A 15018-nucleotide genomic window follows, 5' to 3' on the forward strand; every position below is an offset into this window, starting at 1 on the left:
CGGCCGTGCTCGAGGGTCTCTCCCCCACCGGCGCCGGCTCAGCCGCCCCCAGACCCGCCGCTCCCGTAGCCCCGTCCTCGCCTGCCGTCTCCCCACGGCCGCAGCGCCCGGAGCGGGGGGAACCAGAGGCGAGGGAGTTGGGTTACGGCCTGGCTGCGGTTACAGCTGGCAGCGCTGGGCAGCCGGGGGGGCTGCGGGGGGCCCTGCCCCGTTTGGGGAGGGGGGCTGCTTGCCCCCCTGAAATGCCCAGGGAGAGGGAGGCGAGGGGACATGGCCACGGCAGGGCCGGGCCCGGAGCGGGGCTGGGGGCAGCAAGGTTGGGCTCCCTGGCTCTCTCGGGACTCTGGGGCTGCAGGTAGCCTGGGGCACGGCTGGGCCCCGGCCGGCTGGCACCTCCTGGCCCGCTCGCCCCCCGCCCCCGATCACAGCCCTGGGCGAGGGGCGCAGCCGACGCCCGGCAGGCTGAGGGCAGCCGCCCCCCCCCAAAACGCCTCCTCGCCCGGCACAAAGATGGCGGCGGCGGCGTCCTCCCCCGGGCGGTGCCCGCACGTGCGCCCCGCCCGCCGCGGCCTCCCTGCGCGCTTCCGCCCGTCCGCGGGGCTGGCAACGATGCGCGCTCCGGCGGCCGGGGCGGGCCATGGCGGTGAATTACGCGGCCGGGCTCTCGCCGTACTCGGACAAGGGCAAGTGCGGCCTCCCCGAGGTGAGCGCGGTGCGGCGGGGGCCTCCCGGGCCCAGCCGGGGCCTGCTCCGGCCTGACGGGTTTCCATGGCAACCGGGCCCTCGGCCGCCATGGGTGTCTCCCGTGGGGAACCCAGCACCGGGGGCCCCTTTGTGTCCCCCCGGGCCCGTCCCGTGGCTCCCTGCTCGTCCCCCTCACCCCCTGGCTCCCTCCTCGTCTTCTCCAGCCCCGTGGCTCCCTCCTCGTCCCCACAGGCCCATGGCTCCCTCCGCGTACCCCTGTGCCCACCCCATGGCTCCCTCGTCGTCCTCTCCAGCCCCGTGGCTCTCTCCTCATCCCCGCAGGCCCGTGGCTCCCTCCATGTTCCCCCAGGCCCGCCCCGTGGCTCCCTCCTCGTCCCCCCCAGCCCCGTGGCTCCCTCCCTGTCGTTGTCCTCCAGGCCCAGCACTATCCCCCTGTTTCGTGCCCCTGTCCCCAGCGGAGATCCCCAGGGCTGGGTGTGAGGGGCCCGTCCCAGGCACCGCAGGGGTGATCCCAACCCCGTGCCCCCAGCAGTACTCGGGAAGCTTATCACAGGTTTTGGGGTGAGGGGACAGGGACATTCAGGGGCCTGTCCTGGGGGGCTGAGGGGACATGGGCATGCAGGGGCCTGTCCTCAGTCCCTGTCCCTAGGAGACCGGGCTGGAGAAGCATCTCGCAGAAATGAAATCCTGTGCCCCTGCCTGAAAGCCAGCTGGGCCCACGGTCCCGTCCAGCCACAGCGTCCCTGCATCCCCCATCTCCATGGCTTCCCATGCGGCTCGATGTCCCTCGGCCCTGTCTTGTCCGCAGCGCCGATGGCTGTGCTGGTGACAGCTGGACTTGAGCACACATGGGGTGGCACCGGGTTCGCTCCTGTCCTCCTGCTGCCCGGCGGTGCCCTGGAGCCCAGCCACTTCTCGGGGTATCAGCTGCCTGTCAGTGAGAGCAATAAATACCCTCGGCTGCGTTAGGTGTTTTAAGCCCTTACCCTGCATGGCGGTCGTTTATACAACGCTGTTTCTCTCTGATTAAATGCTTCTGTCATTAAGGAATGCGAAATCTTCTTTCCTTTCATGGATAAGAAAGAATTGTGGTTTACTGGGTCTTTGTGCTGGGAAGCGTGTAGGATCTATCCCTGCATCTCTCCATTCCCGTGGTGGTTTGTCTCTTCTGCTCAGATTTTTGACCCACCAGAGGAACTGGAGAGGAAGGTGCGGGAGCTGGCAGACTTGATCAGGAGTTCCTCCAATGTGGTGTTTCACACGGGGGCTGGAATCAGCACCGCCTCGGGGATTCCCGACTTCAGGTAAGGACAGTGGGCAGCGGGCGAGGGGTTGGGAGGATGGCACCTTCTCCGAGTCCACCTCATGTCTTCTAAAGCTCTGGACTGTGCTTCCTGCTACCCCAGCCAGACCTACTCCTGTCTGGTCCTGGATCCAGCTGAAAATACCCTTTCCCGCTTGCACACCCGTCTGACGTTAAGCCGTACCCACAGAAGCCCTACGTGCGCTCTGCTTGCATCAATGACAAAAATCGCTGATGATACACGACCTTCGTTTAGCAGCGCCCTGCTCATCCTCTGTTGATAGGGCTTGTGGTGCATTTACAGCTGTCTTTTAGATCCTCAGCTCTCACTTCTCACTCTTTCTGTGCCCATTGCTGCAGGGGGCCCAATGGTGTCTGGACTATGGAAGAGAAGGGGCTCTCCCCAAAATTCGACACCACCTTTGAGAATGCCAGGCCCTCCAAGACTCACATGGCGCTGCTGGGACTGCAGAGAGTCGGCATCCTGAAATTCCTGGTCAGCCAGAATGTGGACGGCCTTCACGTGCGTTCAGGATTCCCACGGTACTGCCTCTCCCGCCCTGCCTCCGGGTCCCTTGTCCCTGTCCCAGCTGCTGCCGCGTGGCTGTTCTTGCTGCCCGATTGGCGTGGCCTCATGTGCAAATGTTTGGTGCTGGGGCTTGATTTCCAAGGCTGGCTCGGAAGCTGTCTGCTCACTGGTGTTGGGAGTGGAAGCTGGGATGTGCTGACGTGGGAAGGGGAACATAAACCAGCTTGAATTTAGAGAAGCGAGGTTATGGTAATAATTCAGACGGTGATGAGATGAAGTCAGCATCAGTCGATGCTCTCTAAAAGTACACCCAGAAGCCATTTGTTCACAAGAAAAACGAACGGGTTGTGGTGTTGGGCTGTTGCATGTTACCACCCATCAGCTGAGTGGCTGTAGCTGTTGGTGCCGCTGTGAGCAGCCTGGCTGCACTGCGTGGCTGCCTGGGGGCTCGTGGCCCGGGGAGCGAGACGTCGGCTTCAAGTAGGGCACGTGCTCCTGGAAACTGGGCTCAGAGCTGCACTCAGGCCGCACGGTCCTTTCCGCTGCCTCTGTACCCGTCCGGAGGGGTAAACAGACAGGAGGGAGGACGAGAGCATCTGAAATTGCTTGTGCTGCTTGCAGAGATGCCATCGCCCTGCTTTATCAGTGTTGCTAGAGCTGTCTCAGAGCGCTGGATCTTGTGCTGTTTTACAGTTTGCTTAAATTGAATTTCTTGAGAAAATAAAGGTGGTGCTGCCCCAGGGATGAAACCATGCCTGGGCCCAAGATAGCCTTAAAAAGTACTTTGCCTCTCAAATTTGTGAAACTGCAAGGGCGGCAAGACGGAGAGAGTCCCGCAGTTGGAACTGGTCTTACCGGCTGTGGTCTCTGATTTCTTCTCCCTCTGCGGTGAGGTCAGGGATCCTGCGTAGCCGTGTTCCCTCTGCGACGTGTGGGAGCAGAGGGTACAAGATCTCCTCTCCCTGCATGGGTGGGGACTGAATTGCATTTAGCAGCGCAGTGGCTGTTTCAAAGATGTCCTCAAAGGAACCTGCCTTTCCATTAGCACTTGCAGCAACAGGCTCTTTTCCCTTCGAGAAACTTCAGCCTGTCATAAAACCCATTTCCAGCACTTAAGACCAGTGAGCGATTGTCTTGTGAGGCAAACTGCTTGGAGCTGCCTGGAAAGGAAAAGGAGAGCAGCTGAATTCTCAAGTAAGGAAAAAAAAATGAAGGGAGTTGGGATGAGAATGAGGAGCATGAATGGGACCTCAGAGAAGACGTATCTCACAAATGTCTTCAGCCATCACGGGCTGAGCAGAGAGCTGCCTCCAGGGGGTATTTTGTATTATTAAAAGCCCTGAGTCCTGGTTCCTGCTCTTAGCACCACGTTTGCCTTTCTAAATTAAACAACTGTGGGGAAAAAGAACAGGAAATGATGACCAGAACTCAGCTGTGCTCCCTGCAGCCTGGTGCCACCGGCTCCCGCGCTGGTTTAGCACAGCTCTTCCACCTAAGCGAAGCATGTGCTTAAGTAAGCGCAGCTGAACTGGGGCCAAAATGGGGGAAATCAAGTCAGTCCTGTCTCCATCCACCCTGGAGATGTTCCCAGTCACTGTGGGGCTTGTAGGAACATAGGGAGAGTGTGGCCTTGTTTTCCTCTAGCTTCTGAGGTTTGAGGCTCGCGTTGAGCTCGAGGGGATTTTTAGTCAAAACGAGTGGCAAAGGGCTGGAACGTGCAAGGACAGAGAGGAACACGGAGTGCTGAGGAGAGCAAAGACCCGGTTACTGCCGGGCGCAGAGAAGGTTTGAGGCTGGATCAGGGGCTAGAATTGGTGCTGCAGATGGATGCATTTAAAATTTAAAAGCCAGGACATGCTGTCCCTCCTGTTAGTCCCAGTTGTGGTGGCCATAGCATAGTGCTTTCGTGATGGAGATGAAACCGTGGTGCAGAAGGCCTCTCGCCAGGATCAGAACATGGCCTCTGTGTCTCCCTTGCCCCGCAAGAGGGACAGCTCTGCCCAAACTCCTTTTGAACAGTATTTCTTGTGTTAAACGCGCAAAGCGGTGCTCAGTGTGCTGTAGTTTTGCCAGCACCTGCTTGCCCTGCATGTGATGGCCATGCTCGGCGCAGGGAAGCCCCCCTGCTCGGTGGCCGGACCAGCGGTCTTCTCTGCCGGACCAACTGCCTCCCTGCAGCGAGGCCAGGTCATTTCGTGGCACCCAGTGCCCCCAGAGCCTGCCTGACACTGGTGCCTTGCTCTGATGCTGCCATATTTGTCTATAATTAACATAATTCCTCTCAGTGCTGCCCCTTGGGGCACTGTCCCCAGGCCATGGCAGAGGGTCCCTTTACCTGGCAGATCTGGTTCAGCAGAGCTGGAAAGCGGGGAAGCTCTTGAGGTGCAGGGCCCCTGGTGAGGAGGGGGGTTTGGGCAGCTTTCCCGGTTGCCCCAGGGCTCTCCGCCCTTCCCCAGCTCACCTCTGCCCTTTCTCCCACAGGGACAAGTTGGCTGAGCTCCACGGGAACATGTTTGTGGAAGAGTGCGTGAAATGCGGCAAGTACGTGAGCCCTCAGCCTGGGGAGGGCATCGGTGGGGTGGGGGCTTTGTCGTGTCCCCAGGGAGCGATGGAGGCCCCGCACGTGCCGTGGGCTGCCTGCCTGGCAGGTCTCCGGCACAGCCTGCGTGGGATCACGGACAGATCTGTCTGTCTGAATCCTAAACCCTGTCAAATGGTGGGAAATGAACTTTCTGGGAATTCTGCATTGCCTGGGAGGCCCTCGGCAAATCCCGCTCCTCGTGGCAAGGCAGATGTGCCAGCAGGGCTGCCTGCAGCAGGGTGTGTGCCTGCCGGCTGGAGAGAGGAGAGCAGGTTGCTACCAGCTGGTTTTTCCATCCTGGTTTGTGGCAGACCTCTGGGGCTGCTGGTCAGAGCTGCTGTCAGCAGCGCCTGGTTAGAGACGCAGGCAGAGATCGATGAAGGACTGAGATGCTCCACTCATTGCTTGTGGCTCTGAGCCATCCAATGCTTCCTCCAGCGCAGGGTCTGTGGTGTGAGGTGTGCCATTTCGGGGGGGACACTTCGCAGCGGCTGCCGCCTCCCTGCACGTTTGGCCCTGAATGGCACCGTCTCTCTCGCAGGCAGTACGTGCGGGACGCGGTCGTGGGCAGCATGGGGCTGAAGCCAACGGGCAGGCTCTGCAGCGTCACCAAAGCCCGGGGGCTGCGGGCCTGCAGGTACGTCTGCAGGGGCGCTGGATGGGGGCTCCCGCGGGGACATGGGGTGGCAGGGACCCGTTCACCTGAGCGAGTGGCTCTGGCGTGCAGACTTTGCTTTGCAGGGCTGGGCCGACCGTCCCTCCAGCTCAGGTGAAGAAGCAGCGGGTGTAGGGGAGATCTCCAAAAGCCCAGATAGGAAGCCAGCACCCACGTCTCCAAGGCGTCCCAGCCACGCAGCCTCCCTGGGGGGGTCTGAGCATGTCCTAGTGCTGGAGAATGCCCTGCTGTGGGATGGCAGCTCTAGAGGGACCCTTCTCTTCCAGCAGGATACGGCCACTGCGCTGCCCTGGTGCTGCTTGCCTTCAGTAGGGAAGCGTAGACAGCGTTTCCAGCTCTGTAGCTGGAGGTACCCTGAGATGATCTGGCATCCAGACATGCCCCGCATGCCCCTCGTGCTTCCTCACCCAGGCTCCCCGGGCCCAGCCCCGTTGCTTTTCTCATCCAGAGCCAGCACAGCAGAGCCAGGGGCTCCGGGCTGTGGGGCAGAGCTCTGCTGGCTCAGCTCTGATGCTGGGGAGCAAAGGGCGCATCCCAGCTCTGAACTGGGCCAGCAGAGCAGCTGGCGCTTCGGTGGCGTTGCAGCACCAGCCACAAAAATCCCTCATGCAGGTGAATTCTGTGCCTTCCCTCGCCTGCTGGTGAGTCCCCTCGGCTCGTCTGGGCTCTCTCTGTCCCTCCCTGGGCCAGGGAGGATCTGGGTCGCTGTCCCCTCTCCCAGGGCACCTCTGCTGCCTGTTCCTGCCTGGCAGGGGGAAACCGTGGTGCCTGTGTGTGTTTTCCAGAGGGAAGTTAAGAGACACTATTCTGGACTGGGAAGATTCCCTGCCTGACCGCGACCTCACGCTGGCGGACGAAGCCTGCAGGTACTGTGCTTGGGCTCTTCACACCGGTGCGGCTGCTGACGCCTGCGGCTCGCGGTGGCCCAGGAGCCTGCCCGGGCTCCCCGTCCTCTGCCAGCACCGCAGCGGTCCTCGGGCCAGCCCTGCCTGGCTTTGTTCGTCCTGTCCTGTGCCTCGCAGCCCTGAGGCTGTACCCACATCGCAGCGAGGCCCAGCCCTCTCCCCAGAAAGTGGCCAAGAGAAACCACTGCAAATTCTGGCCACAGCTTTGCTTCCCGGCTGGGAAACTTGGAGAGTCCACACTGGAGCAGGGTAGGAGCAGCAGCCGGCACACGGCCACAGCTTTTTCTCTGCCCTGGATGTTTTGTCTCCTCTCTGCAGGAAAGCTGACCTCTCTGTCACTCTGGGGACCTCTCTGCAGATCAAACCCAGTGGCAACCTCCCGCTGATCACGAAGAAGAGAGGAGGAAAGCTGGTCATAGTCAACCTACAAGCAACCAAACATGTGAGTGAGAGCGTCCTCGCCGCTCTGCGCTCGGAGCCATTCGCTCTGCGCTGCTCCTTTCCCCTTGCATCACTTGTTTCAGCCCCATCACAGGTTAGTCACTGCACATCGTCCCCTCCCAGGTGGCCAGATAGCAGAGTGGCCTCGCTTAGCAAACAAACAGGCTGGGCTTCCCTCCTTGGAGGGTTTAAACCTGCAACTCCCGATAAACACCTAGAAACGGAAGGTAAATCTTAAGAGCAGAATAAAAACTCAGCCTGATCTGGTGAATTACACTGATTAAATAACTGCACACACGTAACCCACGCCACGGGGCAGAGGAGTTCGGTTCATCTTCAGCCCTGGTTTTGGTGCCCTAGTTGTCCAAAGTCTTTCAAATAACCAGAGCTGGGGGGTTTCTGGGATGTCATTAGAGCTCCCTTGTCCCTGTCCCACTCTGTCCTGGGCTTGCTAGCCTGGCTCTGCACCCATGTCCCCGTCTCCGGGCGGTGTTTCAAGGCGGGGGCTGCCTGCCCACACCGTGATAGCGCCCTGTCAGCCCGCGGCGTAGCCGGGGAGCGGCACCAGACGGGGTCAGGGTCTCGGTTCGTGTTCCGCCAGGGACGGTGGCTCAGGGACAGGAGCCCTGGAGCCCGCCTGCAGCTGAGCCATCACCCAGGCCCTGTCCCCACGCGCTCCCTGGGAGGGGACGTTTGTCCCTGCACACGGTGTTTGTCCCCTAATGCCGTGCTTGCCCTCGCTCGCCCCAGGACAGACAGGCCGACCTGCGCATCCACGCCTACGTCGACGATGTCATGACGAAGCTGATGAAACACTTGGGGCTGGAGGTCCCGGAGTGGAAGGGGCCGGTGGTGGTGGAAAGCGCTGAGCTCACCAAGCCCGAACAGCTCTTTGAATTTGACCCCGGGGCTCACGGGCTGCTGAAGGAGGAGCCCCTCTCCCAGCACAACGGCACGGACCTTGGGACCACGCTGGTAGAGCGCCGTGACAGTCTGAAGCAGGAGTGTCCCAGCCCGGACACGGGGCCCACAACAGTGAAGAAGATGAAGATGGAGCCTCTCCTCACCTGACCCGGACTGTTCCCTGTCTGTCCAGACACTTGTCTGTGCCGCTTTTCCTACCGACTTTTTTTTATACCCTGACCCATTGTCCCTTTTTTTATGTAAGTATTAAATACACTTGAATCGTGTGTGTCAGGGCAGCTGCGCCCACCGGCCCGGGAAGGGCGTTGCCTCCTTGAAACGCACCGAGCACCTCCCTTGTGAGAGGTGACGGTTGCGGGGTCCAGCAGACCTCGGAGGGGCAGAGGGACGAGGGTGCTCGGCGCCGGGGCAGCTGATGCCGTCGGAGATGAAGCTGGGGCTGGGCAGCGGCTGGGATGAGCCGCTGCCATCTCCTGGCTGGGATCTGCCCGCAGAGCCGGGCCTGTGCGCGCTGGGGATCCGGGGGAAGGGAATCCTGGCCGAATCCTGGCCTGGCGCAGGGCTGGGAGCTGCGGGATGGTGCCCCCCGGTCCCGCCGCCCTCCCCTCTGCCTCCGGCCATGCCCGCTGCGCCGGGGCGGCCCGGGGCTGGCTCTGGCCACGTGTCCCAGCTCCGTTGGACCCTGTTGGCTCGGGGTGTCCCCGGCCCAAGGGTCCTTGAACCCTTGTGGATCACCCCATATTAAATGAACGCAGGTGCATTTTTTCCAAAATACCTTTTATTTAGAGATGAAAATAAAGCTTAAAAAAAAAAAAAAAAAAAAAAAAGAACAAACCCAACCAGTTGCAACATCGATAGCCAACCAGCCCAGGGCCCCTCCGGTTCCCTCGTCCCCATCCTGGGCGACCCTGTGTCCCTTCCGCAACTCCTGCTGCATCCAGGGGGCAGGAGCAGCCCCTTCCCTCCCAGTAAGGCCAGTGGGAGCCGGTCTCATCTTCCCAGTTCGCAGACAGAAGCAAAGCCAAGTGGGTCCAGCATCTGCCCGCACCTGGAGGCAGATCCTAGAGGGGCCACCCCGAGGGCTTTTCCCGTAGGGGATGAAGTGCTGAGCCACCCCATCGCATCCCCCGTGGTCCCTGGGTGCTGCTTAAAGCTCCTCCGCCGGCTCCAGCACCGCGGGCCTGCTGTGGCCAGCCTTGGTCCAAGCCAGCGGCGCCAGGCCGTGGTGCGGCACGGTGCCGTCCCCAGACACGGTGTCGGCTTGATCCCCGTCCCCGTGGCTCAGCCCCTCCGAGGCGAGCGGCTCTGTGCCGTTACGGGGGGAGACTTTGTCCGGGCGTGGGGTGAACGTGCGGCCACCGAAGGCTTCGTGCAGGGTCTCGGGGGCTTCGCCCAGGTGCTCTGGCCACAGCAGCTCTGGGGGCTTCTCGTCCCCGGCTTGGGGCTGTGCGTAAGCCACGCGGGAGGCGGCCGCGTTGTGCAGGGACCTGGAGAAAACTGAGCGCGAAGGAGGGTCAGGGCCCGCTCCAGCGCCCGGAGCTCCCGGTGCAGCCCCGGCACAGCCCTCACCTCGCACGGGTCCGAAGTCGCCGTCCGCCTCGGCCTTGCTGGGGGCAAAGGGGCTGATGGAGGGGAAGACGATGAGTGCGAAGGAGAGCAGCAGGACCTGGGGGCAGAGCGGGGACGTCACCGTGCACAGTGGTGGAGGGAGGACCAGGTTCTGGGACGCGGCTCCCAGAGAGGGGGCTGGGGGCAGAACCAGGGCTGCGTCCCTCCCAGAGCACGTGCCCCTGCCAGCGCGCTTCCATCCCTCCCTGCCTCCATCCCTGCCTCCCTCCCTGCCTCCCTCCCTCCATCCATCCAACCTTGGAGCATCCATCCCTCTGCCTTAGCACACGTCCATCCCTCTGTCCATCCCTCCAGCTACCCCTGCCAGCGCATCTCCGTGGGTCCGAGCCTCCCTCCCTCCCTCGAAGCGAGGGGGCTGTGGCGGGTCTGGGGGCTCCACGCACCGCGATGCAGGTTCCCGTCTGTGCTGCCTTGTTGCTTGACTGTACCACGAGGGCCTGGAGCTTCTTCAGCTGCTCCAGGAGGGACCTGGGGACAGGGACATCAGGACCTCCAAGCCCCTCCTGCCCCCCAGTAGGTCTGGCGGGGGTGGCGGGGGCAGTCCCAGCCCCATCCTACCCCGCCCTGTCCCCATCCTGCCCCGGGAACACCTACGAGTTCTGCTTCTCCAGGTGCAGGACTTTCCTCTGCAGCTCCTGGTTCTGAGCCGTGCACGCCGACATCCTGGGGGACAGGGAGAGGGGGACCAGGTCGGTGGGGGGACAGCTGGCGGGGCTGGCAGAGAGCAGCGTGCCCATCACCCGCCAGCCGGGCGCCCCCAGGGTGCCCGGGGCGGCTGGGAGGTGCCCAGAGCAGGGGTTTGGGGTCCGTACCGGCTCTCCAGCCCGTCGATATACTCCTTCTTCTTCTTGCGGCTCTCCTGAGCCGACTGCTTGTTCCTGATCTTCCGCCGGATCTTCTTCAGCACCCGCTCCTCGTACTGGGGGAGACAGGGGGGTCAGGGCCGCCGGGGCTGGGACCCCCCCCACTCCGAGCCCTTCCCAGGCACGGTGGGACCCACCTTGGTGAGGGGCAGCTGGGTGGGCAGGGACACCCCCTCCTTCGCCAGCAGCTTCTTCTCGTCCTCCGTCAGCACCAGCTCCTGGAACTGCCCCTGGCTCTGCCTCAGCAGGGAGCTGGGTGCCTGCGGCTGCTGCGGGGCCACGGATGGGTGACGGCCCTGGGTGGCGGGGTCACCCCGCGCCTGAGCCCAGGGACCGTGGTGGGGACCACGGTGCCGGGATGAGGATGGGATCGTGGTCCAGAAAGGGACAGGGATGGGAGCGTGGTGTGGGACAGGGGACAAGTGTGGGGACGGGGAGGGATGGGGACAGGAATGGGGAGGGGATCATGGTGCAGGGACAAGGCTGGGGACAAGGAGGGATGGGGACACAGGGGCAGGGAGGGGACTCACGGCATCAGAGCTGCCGGAGAGCAGCAGGTCCTTGACGGTGAGGGTGCAGGATGCGGGCGGGGAGACCACGGGCAGGTCCTGGCTCTCCTCCAGGAAGAAGCCAGGGTGCCACATGTCTGGGTGAGGGGAGAGCGGAGGCTGTCAGCAGTCCCGTGTCCCCCTCTGTCCCCAGTGTGGGACCCTCACCCCTGCCATGGCCCCAGAGCCACGGTGACTTGCTGCCACCTACCAGTCCAGTGGCCCCGGACTCTGTCCCCCCAAACTGTCCCTCTGGTCCTGCCCCAGCGCCCCCCGAACGCCCCACGCTGCTCAGCCCACCTCAGCACCCCCAGTCCCCCCAAACCTCCCTCCTCTTCCAGGCTCCAACACCAGTCTGCCCAGTTCACCCCAGTTCCTAAGCTCTCCCCACTACCCCCAGCTCCCCCCAAGTACTCCAGACCTCCCAGTTCTCCCCAGTCTGCCCAGTTCCCTCTGGCCCCCCCCAGCTCCCCTAATTTCCTCACTATCCCCGAGAGACCCCAGCTCCCCCATCCCCCTCAGCTCCCCAGCATCCCCAGTCCCTCCCAGTCCCTCCAGTTGCCCCCAGCCTGACCCTTTGCCCAGTCTCTCCCCTGTGGCTCACCCAGGTCGATGGAGACCTCGGGGTGCAGGACCTCAGACCCCCCCGGGAAGGGCAGAGCCCGACAGGGGTTGGTGTAGGGGTACAGGACCTCGCTGGGACCCCCGTCGCAGCACCTGGGGGGGCTGTCGAGCTGGTCGGAGGGGGGGTCCTCAGAGACCCCGCTGTCACTGGTGGCTGGGGACCAGCTGGGCGAGTCCAACGCTGAGTCCCCGGAGCCCAGGATGGAGCTGAGGAAGTCCTCGCTGTCCTGGGCACGCTGCGGGGACAGGGGTGCCTGTCACCACGGGTGCCCGTCCCCCTGGGGTGCCCACAGGGGCTGCCCGCGCTGCGGGGTGGTCCCAGCTCCCAGCAAGGCGTGGGGATGGGGCTCTCCTGCCAGACCCAGGGATGAGGTGGGGATGGGCCCCCCCGGCCCGGGGGACTCACCCCATCCTCGTGCCAGGCGCCCGGCGGCGTTCCCAGCTCTACACCACGGAGGATCCCATCCTGGCGGTCGAAGAGGAGGTCCAGCAGGTCGAGGCTGTCGAGGCTGCCCACGCCAGAGGCCATGGCTGCAAGGCAGCAGGGTCAGGTCCCCAACCCGGTCCCCGTGATTGCTCCCCCGCCTCCCCTCCCAGTTGCACGGCCACCCCGAATCGTGGGGCGGGCATGGGGCTGGTGAGCGGCAGCAGGGAGCGTGTTCGGGCATGGGCACGCATGTGCGGGACCACAGGGAGGTGTATCTGCACGCATGTGGACATGTGTGACTGGGCGTGTGACCACCTGGATGCGTGCACGGCGGGATGTGCATGTGGCCACGCCGGCACACGCGTGTGCAGAGCTGCGTGTCTATGCAGCCGCATGACCATGCAATGTGCACGTGTGTGCCCACGCAGACACGGGTGTGTGAACACGCACACATGTGTTGGCACCTGTATGTGAGCACATGTGGGCACACCTGGCAAAGCCCTACGTGCACGCGTGTGGGAGGGAGAGCACAGGCGTGCAGGGGCGCAGGGGTGCAGCAGTGACGCCCGCTGCCTCCTTCCAGCAGCTGAAGTTCCCAAATCCCCTATTTTTCCCCCCAAGAGAACTGCACAGCCAGGGGCTCCCCGCAGGCACCCAGCTGCCCCAGCCCCACCGTGCCCCCCAAGTGCAGGAGCGGGACAAGCGCCCAGACCTGAGGGCTGGGTCAGCTCCCCCGTCCAGCCCTGTCCCACATGTGTGACCGCTCGGGAAGATCAGGTTAATCATTTTGGGTGGCAAGCGGAGGGGGAGGAGACTGCTGCCACCGGCCGGCCCCGAGGAGGGGACTCAGCCCCGCTCTGCCGCTGCCACCCCAGGCACTGTCCGAGACCCTGGACTCAGAGAAAACCAACAGGCCAACTGACTAGTTGCCCAACCGGCCAATCAGCCGACTGACAACCCAACTAACCGACCAGCTGACCAGTCAGTTGACCAACTGACCAACCAGTTAACCAGCCAAATCAATGAACCGATCAAGAAACAGACCAAATGGTCAACCTGTTGGCCAACTGACTGATTGACTGACCAAATAACCCACTGACCAACTGACTGACCAGTCAACTGTCTGATTGATTGATCAACCAACCCACCACCCAACTACCCAACCCACCACTCAACCCACCACCCAACCATCCAACCCACTCCACCCAACCACCCAACCCACCACCCAACTGCCCTTCCCAACCTATTAAGCACTGCCTCTAGCGTCCTTCAAGCCAGGTTTGGGGATGGTTGTCACTACCATGATGTTTGGCTGGCCAACCCAGGCAAGGGGCTTTATTGCACCCTGTCCTTCATCCTCAGTCCTTCCAGTGAGCCCTGGTGGCCCCATGGGACCATCAGGTAGAGGGACCCTGTTGAGCACCGGCAGCCAGGACGTACCTGTGTGAGATCCCATTCCCACAGATCCCTCCTGTCTTCTCAACCCCCTTGGTGCGCAGGGAAGCGGGATGGACACCGAGCCCGTCCACCTCCTCCTCCTCCTCCTCCCTGGTGCCCTGACCCAAGTGGCAAAGTTTAAACTCCAACCGCACAGAAATAACGTCCCAGATTGCAAAATCTCCTGTCCCTGATTGGGGACAGCGGTGAGCAATGGCAGGGCCGCCCCGGGGACGGACCTGCTGCGCTCCGTAACTCATTAGCCAAATGTTTTTGTCCTCCTTCACCAAGCGGGGCAGGAGGCGCCTGGGGCTGGTGAGCAAAGTCCGAGTGCTGTGATTGCCCGTGAACTTTCACCCATTTTTGGGGACAACTTCCCTTTTTTTCAGACGAGTGTATTGGTGTTAATCACATTTTATAGGTATGGAGAACAACATCCGGGGAAGACATTGACTTGGACTCTACCACTTATGGCTTCCTCCACAACAAACCTCGGTCTCCTCTGCTCCCGGCGGCCGGGGCTGTCCCGGACGCCTGGGTTCTGCTGCCTGCCCATCCACTGCCTGCCGGCGGGGCTGCCTGCACCCTCCCTGCCTCAGTCTCCCCCACGGCTGTGCCGAACACGCCACGGTTCGCTGGTCGCTGTGTTCATCCCTCCCCATCGCCCCGCGGCGAGGCCGTCAGCCGCGTCGCCCCTCCAGACCAGATCCCCCGGGATCCCTGCGGATCCCCTTCCCGCAGGGAGGGGACGGCTGGGTGAGGCGGCGTGTGACGGAGGCGCGGCGCGGGGACAAGGCCGTGCCCCGTTATCGGCCGCTCGACGCCCTCTGACCGGGCGCAGCGGCGCAGGCCGCCGCCCGCCCGCCGCTCCCTGCTTTATGGCCCCCGCGGCGGAGACGGGAACCCCTGGAACCGAGCAAAGGGCGCGCGCCCGCCCGGCGCCCCCGGGGCTGCTCGGTAATTGTCCGGCCTCCCCAGGGCCCTCCGGCAGGCCCTGGGCCTGCTGCCGGGGGGCAGGCAGGAGGGCAGCGCGGGCAGGGGTGGCGCGGGCAGGGCAGGCGGGGGCTAATGCTCCTGCTAATGACTGGGTGGCTGGTTACCGACGAGGCAATGAGCGCCCGCTCCCCGGCCCAGCCCAGGGCCGCCCCCGCCCCTCCCGGCCCCGGCCCCGGCCCCGCCATGGCCGCCCCCGCCGCCGCCCTCCCTCTCCCCCTCAGCGACCTCTCGCGAGACTCCGCGGCCCCGCCCCTTCCCGCCCCCCGCCGCTCTCAGGCCACGCCCCTCCCGTCGCCACGCCCCTCATGGCCCCGCCCCCCTCGCGCGTCCCCGCGCCATGCGGCCGCGGCCCCGATAGGCCCCCCTCCGCCCGGCCCCGCCCCCTCTGGCCCCGCCCCCCCCGCGCGCCCCCGCGCCGCGCGGCCGCGCC

General features: G+C 63.6%; 2 protein-coding genes across 2 annotated transcripts; one reads left to right on the forward strand and one right to left on the reverse strand.

Annotated features, from left to right (window-relative positions):
* The first annotated feature begins 582 nt into the window (after positions 1–582).
* SIRT6 (sirtuin 6) lies at positions 583–8804 on the forward strand. The gene is made up of 8 exons (XM_082331089.1): positions 583–703; positions 1882–2009; positions 2369–2551; positions 5019–5078; positions 5660–5755; positions 6580–6660; positions 7018–7141; positions 7891–8804. Exons 1-8 carry the CDS (start codon positions 638–640, stop codon positions 8209–8211), a joined length of 1059 nt encoding a protein of 352 aa, XP_082187215.1. The 5' UTR covers positions 583–637; the 3' UTR covers positions 8212–8804.
* Positions 8805–9211: 407 nt separating this feature from the next.
* Positions 9212–12257, reverse strand: CREB3L3 (cAMP responsive element binding protein 3 like 3; the record flags this gene model as incomplete). Its single annotated transcript, XM_082331030.1, has 9 exons — positions 9212–9561; positions 9634–9730; positions 10077–10161; positions 10288–10356; positions 10506–10612; positions 10694–10825; positions 11087–11202; positions 11709–11964; positions 12135–12257. The coding sequence occupies 9 exons, from the start codon at positions 12255–12257 to the stop codon at positions 9212–9214; spliced, it is 1335 nt and encodes a 444-aa protein (XP_082187156.1).
* Between the last annotated feature and the right edge of the window lie 2761 nt (positions 12258–15018).

Source organism: Platalea leucorodia (assembly GCF_965183815.1).
Source record: "Platalea leucorodia genome assembly, chromosome: 21".
Classification (NCBI taxonomy): Eukaryota; Metazoa; Chordata; class Aves; order Pelecaniformes; family Threskiornithidae; genus Platalea; species Platalea leucorodia.